This window comes from Pundamilia nyererei, unplaced genomic scaffold (assembly GCF_000239375.1).
Source record: "Pundamilia nyererei isolate P.nyererei 1_Seehausen unplaced genomic scaffold, PunNye1.0 scaffold00035, whole genome shotgun sequence".
In the NCBI taxonomy this organism is placed as follows: domain Eukaryota; kingdom Metazoa; phylum Chordata; class Actinopteri; order Cichliformes; family Cichlidae; genus Pundamilia; species Pundamilia nyererei.
The window spans coordinates 938,785-945,112 of NW_005187436.1; the positions used below are offsets into that span (position 1 = coordinate 938,785).

At 36.7% G+C, this 6,328-nt stretch overlaps 2 protein-coding genes across 2 annotated transcripts in view; both read left to right on the plus strand.

Annotated features, from left to right (window-relative positions):
* cers3b (ceramide synthase 3b) overlaps nucleotides 1-788 on the plus strand; it is a 4,277-nt gene extending 3,489 nt beyond the window's left edge. Inside the window, exons 7-9 of the mRNA XM_005730148.1 lie at nucleotides 206-312; nucleotides 404-557; nucleotides 668-788. Coding sequence (XP_005730205.1) covers nucleotides 206-312; nucleotides 404-557; nucleotides 668-787 — 381 coding nt within the window. The 3' untranslated portion in view covers nucleotide 788. The remainder of the gene's footprint in view (nucleotides 1-205; nucleotides 313-403; nucleotides 558-667) is intronic.
* Nucleotides 789-1,639: 851 nt separating this feature from the next.
* On the plus strand, nucleotides 1,640-5,903 carry cfap161 (cilia and flagella associated protein 161). The gene is made up of 8 exons (XM_005729907.1): nucleotides 1,640-1,733; nucleotides 2,372-2,461; nucleotides 2,549-2,766; nucleotides 2,858-2,939; nucleotides 4,594-4,629; nucleotides 4,808-4,930; nucleotides 5,049-5,122; nucleotides 5,511-5,903. Exons 1-8 carry the CDS (start codon nucleotides 1,662-1,664, stop codon nucleotides 5,704-5,706), a joined length of 891 nt encoding a protein of 296 aa, XP_005729964.1. The 5' UTR covers nucleotides 1,640-1,661; the 3' UTR covers nucleotides 5,707-5,903.
* Nucleotides 5,904-6,328: the final 425 nt, after the last annotated feature.

Below are 6,328 nucleotides of genomic sequence, written 5' to 3' on the forward strand. Positions count from 1 at the left end.
AAAAAAAAAAAATTGTAAAGGTGGTGATCCAGCAAAAATCTGGCAGTGAACAATTTCTGAGGTGGCATGTAAAATAAGAAAACTCATTCTTTGTGTTTGGAGGCTTTTTTAATGTGTCAAAATATACATAGATTTAAGTATAGAGTTACTTTAGGCATATTTGATGGCAAAATAGGTAACATGTATTTACTCTCCCCCCTTATAGGGTGCAAAAGTATTCAACTACGCCACGTGGCAGCAGACTTCTAATGGCATGTTTGTGGTGTTTGCAGTCGTCTTTATGGTGACAAGACTTATTGTTTTTCCTTTTTGGTAAGTATTTTAAAAGAAAAATTGCACCCTAGTGATGATCTTGATGATCTTAGTGCGATATGTTAAAATATTACGAGTGTGTTTTCCACAGGCTGATTCACTGTACATGGGTGTACCCACTGGAATTGTATCCTGCCTTCTTTGGCTACTATTTCTTCAACGTCATGTTGTTGGTTCTCCAGTTGCTCCACCTGTACTGGGCTGCTCTCATATTAAGAATGGTTTACAAGTTTATCTTTACCCAGGTGGGTTTACAGATGTCTCTGTGTCCATGCATGTGGGATGTGTGGGAATGTGGGGTATGTTTTATTTCTGTCTGTGTTGTTTATCCTCTTTGCTTATTTTCATCCTGCAGCTGGAAGGCGATGATAGGAGTGATAAAGAGGAAGATGACAGTGACCCACCGATAGAAAGAAACCACAAACCGAGTCACATGAATGGTTCTGGTGCCAGAGGCAGGGCCAATGGCCACTGAAACATACAGAGAGAAACAGAGAAAGATGTACAGCAGATATGTGGACATTTTTCTTCAAGTCTTTGGATTACAACTGTTAGAGTTTAACTGTTTGTAAAATGATAAAGCATATAGTATTATTCTAAAGCACAGAATATTATTGCATAGGTAACTGTGAAGGATTACAAAAATAAACTTGTATGACACTACATGCTTTCTGCAACTCCGTGATCACATGTTGTTTTATTCCACTCTTAAATGAAAAACAGAAATTCTTTTTCATTTATTTTGTGCTTTTGTATGTTGGTGGGAATAATTAGTAACAATAAAGACAAACATGAAAATGTATCAGAGAGACAGGTCACGCTGGAGAGGCGTAGCTGAGATAGTTTGGACATGTGCAGAGGGGAGAGAGTGAATATACTGGACAAATGATGTTGAATATGGAGCTGCCAGGTAGGAAGAAAAGAGGAAGACCACAAAGAAGATTTCTGGATGTAGTGAAGGAGGACATGCAGAGGGTTGGTGTAATAAAAGAGGATGCCTGGGGTAGAGTGAGACAGAGGCAGATGATCCGCTGTGATGACTTCCAAAGTGTGATGACTTCCAAAAACAATACAATTGCTCTATAGAGCAAAAAAACTTTAAAAAAAAATCAAATTAAGCAAGATTAAAGCGGATTAAAAAGCCACAACACAAATATATGGCTGTATGAATGTACTACACTGTAGTTGTTTTGTTTCTAATTACAACCTCGACGTCTCGCGACGATCAGCGAGAACTGACGAGTACACCGTTACCATAGAGACTACATCACAAACCAAGCTAAAATAGCTAAAGCAGCTAAACTTGTTAAACTTTCCGGCATGTACTCGCAGTTTTGCCTGAGTGAAAAATGGCACATATAAGAACTTACCGCACACCTGTGAAAATGGGAAACTGGTTTGAAGAGCAGCGCTTAAAAGAGGTTTGTTTAAAAAGAGAGAGAGAAAAAAAACTACTGGAACATTTAATGTTTCAACCAGCAATGGGTTGAAAATAGCACTGGTAGTAATTCAGTGTTATTATATATGTTTAGGAAGTGAATTTGATTCGGGGTTGCGAGGTTCTAGTTAACACAGACTTACTGCGAACTGGGCATCGATCTAATAAATAATAACAAATAGTCTGCTAATTTTTGGAATTTTTTAATAAACATTTAGCCTTTTACAATTCATGGTCAAAATATTACCATATTTTTCGAAATGTACTTTACATCTGACTGTTTATAGTCCTGTTTTCACACCTAAAGAAAGTATTCAGTGCTAGACGTTTTATGAGTTGTAGGCAACACAAAATACGTTGATATAGCTATTGGGGTAAAGTTTTCAGGGTTCAACTGCACAGAGACAAAAACAAACGCAAAATGTCACGCAGCTAGATATAATCCTGAAATACTGAATTGGGGAGATTACAAATAATTTTTGTAATAATGGTTTAATGCTACTGTAAATGTTTTTAAGTAATTGATTTACTTTACTTGCTACAGTAACTAGTAGTGGTTGGACTGAAAAGAAAACTGTGTTAAAGAGTACTTACTTGATGTCTTATTTTTTTTTTCTCCAGGATGAAGTAAAAGAACATCTGGAGAAAAAAGAGAGGGGTGAGCTTGCTGGCCAGAAAATGGACTTCCTCAAAGAGAACATTTTAAAACCGGTAAAATGGGTTTTAACCCAATAAAATACTTGTTGAAACCAATCACACTGGCAATGTGCTAATAAGGGACTTTATCTGTTTGTGTAGGTGAAATTCTCCGTGACAAATGATGGTACACTGCACTTTGGTGATATTGTGATGTTAGTGAACATGGGAGGAGGAAACAGGGAGTGCAGTGCAGTGAGCATCAATGCTGATGTTAACAGCTTAACAAAGATTCCTTCTCCCAGCATTCAAGCTCCGTGTGCAGTCAGCGCTGTCAGGAGTGTCCAGCCGTGCACACGCACAGCTTTCGTCATTACCAGGTAAACACCCTCAAATTTACATTAACATAAACTTTAATACTTATAGCAACACCCTGATTTAAATCTGCAACATCTGCTTGTGTGACATTAGTGTAGATGGCAGTCCTGAGGGATCCACTCTTCATTTTGAGCAAAGTTTTGCCTTAAAAACAACAAGTGGCTTTGCCAGGGGAGTAAGTGAACACACACACACACACACACACACACACACACACACACACACACACAATACACATTTTAATTACATGTTGAATACAAAGAGTATCTTAAATGGGCATTCCAGTGATTTTCCACATAAGAAAAATCCTTTAGTATGTTTTTTTTACAGGGAGCACAATCTGGCCTGACACCACAGTTCTGTAATATCCTCAGATGTAAACTTTTTAATGTCTAAGTTACAGTTATTGTCAGTTATTTCAGTTGTGTTCTTGGTATGAGAGGAAGATATAAGTCTTTTAAGCACTGATTATTATATAACACTGTTTTTTCAGTTATGTCTTTGGACTGATCTAAACGAGATGTGTTGAGTTTAGAGGATTTATTAAGGCGTTTATTACTGGTGTTTATTATAGTATTTTAGTAGCGTTATATAAGTTATGACATTACCTTTAAAAACCTGATCTTGTCAGTGTGCCAATTAATGGAAGGTTAAATTATTATCTTTCTAAGAAAAAAAACAATTACCACTAAGTTGCGTTCTTTTTAACACAGTGTGATCCATTTGTGACAGGTGTGGACTATAGTCAGGCTAGTTTGGCACCTGGACACTTGTAGGTCACTATGTACTCATGCTATTAAATTACATGCGGAATGTAGGTTGGCATTGTTTTCCTGAAACAGTTTTTTCAACCCATTAAAATGCTTTTCAAAGGTTGTAAAAATCCCTTGACACACTACACGCTCTTATACTACTGTGGATTCTTGCTTTTAAAGTGAAAGCTGAAAAAAATTGAAACGGTCCCTCTTTTCTTTATCCCAGAGGATGAAAAACAATTTCAAACTGTGATGGTTCAAATCGTTTTTGCACATCGCCTCAGTCCATCTCTAAAGAGTTAGGTCCCAAAGAACACATTGGCTTTTTATACTATGCTTTTTTCATTACCTTAGGAGAGTTTTAATTTGAATTTGTGGCGATAGCAACAAACTGTTTACTGGGTTAAGGCCATGCATTAATGTCAGATATGAAGTCAAGTTTTTCAAGGTTTTTAATTCACTGCTTTCTGAGAATGTTCGACTTTTTCCCTTGCATACAGATATTTTTCAGGATTATCTAGCCATCCATAAATCCCCTTTTTTAATGCAAGATTTAAATGGCTTCTAGATTGCTATAGTCTTTTTTTAATGAACATTTAACATGCCATGCTTTTTTCTTATGTCTAAATGTAGATATCCAATATCCTGTCAAGAAAACAAAAATCAAAATAGAGAAAGGTTCACAGGAGGCACGACATAATGAACCAGCAAAGCCTAAAGGCAGACACACACTAAATGCACATGGGAAGATGAATAAATGAGACACAGGTAAAGTCATTCAAGATGATAATGAAGTAAAATAGCCCAGAAGGGATGAAAAAGTACAAGGGAATAACGCTCAAAATGAAAGAGGAAAATTTAAAGCAGAACAAAGAACAGATGCAGAAAAACAGCAAGCTATAGACAGGGTGAACAGAAAACGCACAGGAAAGGAAAACCACAAACACATGGAAGTACCATAACTAATGTTACAACATGAATCAAAGCAGGGTCTCATATACACATGGGATGTATGTACAATTTGAATGATTGCTTCTTGTATTTACATGTATTCTTTCCCTTTCTTTCCCTCAGCTTTACTTGACGAGTGACCTGCAAAGTTTTCAAAAGGTAAGTTAAGTTTTAACATTAATTACAGCAAAAATAACTGTGACAATGCTTTAAATGAAAAATTAATGGAAAAATTGTGCATTTGTACATACTGTACATACTTTAGTGCAAGATGACATAATTATGTTCCCCCTTTTTGTGAGAATTTTTACTATTATCATATATTTTGACCTAAAAGTGTGCAAAAAAGTCTCGCCTCCAAGAAGTAAGCCTGGAAGACAGCGATTCCTTTCTGTCATGGTGGAAGATAGTTTACTTTGACCCCCAGGAAAGACTTGAATATGAGGGTCTGCCAGTTCCTGTAAGTGTTTACTGTATCTTCCTGGTTAAACGTTACACCTGCTGCAGCATCAGTGTTATAAATGCATTATGTTCCTTTCACTGCCATTAAGAATTGTGTTTTGTCCATGCTTTTTTAGGCTAATGTGAAGGTGCTGATTGTACATTGCAAAACAAACCAGGCTCTTGCTGTTCTGGGTGATCAAGTCCTCTGGTATTTTTCAATTTTCTTTTCAAATGTAACTCCAAACCAGTTGTGTTGGGCATTTATGATATCAGCATAGATGTCTGTTAGCACATTATCAATAACAAGCAATACTGTAGGATACACAAGGAGCAAGTAAAGAAGAAAACAGTACATTTTTGCTACAATGACATTAAAATTGCACTGCTACTCAGGTCCAATTAGCTAATCAGCTCCACAGCTGCTATAAGAACATGTGAAACCAACCATCTGTTGTGTCCTTAATAATGACCACCAAGATGTGAATTCATTTCTGCTGTTAATAGATTCCGGCCTTCAGAATGGCAGTTAAAAGTGACGTTCGGTCCCCTGCATGCCAACTATCGTTTTTCTGTGCATAACAGTTGTGTCCTTGCAGGACCATGTACGGCAAGGAGTATGAGCTGACGGCTCACACGTTCTTGGATTCCCATAAAGCTGAACAGGACAACAATCACTGGATACTCTGCACTGCTGATCCTGCAGGGGACGGACTTGTACTTTTCAAACAACCACAGTTGATGGCTAAAAAAACAGAACTTGAGGCGCTCTCAGAAGCTAACCCTAGTGTTTAACACCATCTGTTTTTATGCTAAAATGTATTGTAATAAAGGTTGTTTTTTTCTGGTTAGGTCATCACTTGTAATGCAGGAAGATTCTAGTGCAAAAATCAGTAACACATAACCACCAACTGTTAAGTGTGTTTTACTAGAAGTAATAAGTAATAATTTGACAGCAATGTTCATGAATTTGTTAATAACTAGTTTGTAAACCATCTATGAACATTATCTGGAAAGCTATAACAAAGTTGCAGCTGATGTTAAAATATTAATAATTAACACTGTTTATTATGTGGATGATTATTATACAGCTGGAACTTGTATTTGATTGTCTTTTTAATGTTATTTTTTTAATTGTGCATAAATATTCAGTTCAGTTAGCATCAGAAGACTGTGATGCAAATAACAGAAAGTTATTCGAGGGAAGGCTGTATAAAGTAAATAGAACTGGTCCCAGCACGGTTCCCTGTGGAGCTCTGTATAGAAAACACTCCCCATTTTCATGAGGAAATGGAAATCTGTTTCGCAGATATGATTCAAAACACTGCAGCACAGTACCTTTAATAATTACAAAATGTTCTAATGTTTGCAGTAAAATATTGTGGTCTACAGTATCAAATGCCGCACTGAGGTCTAG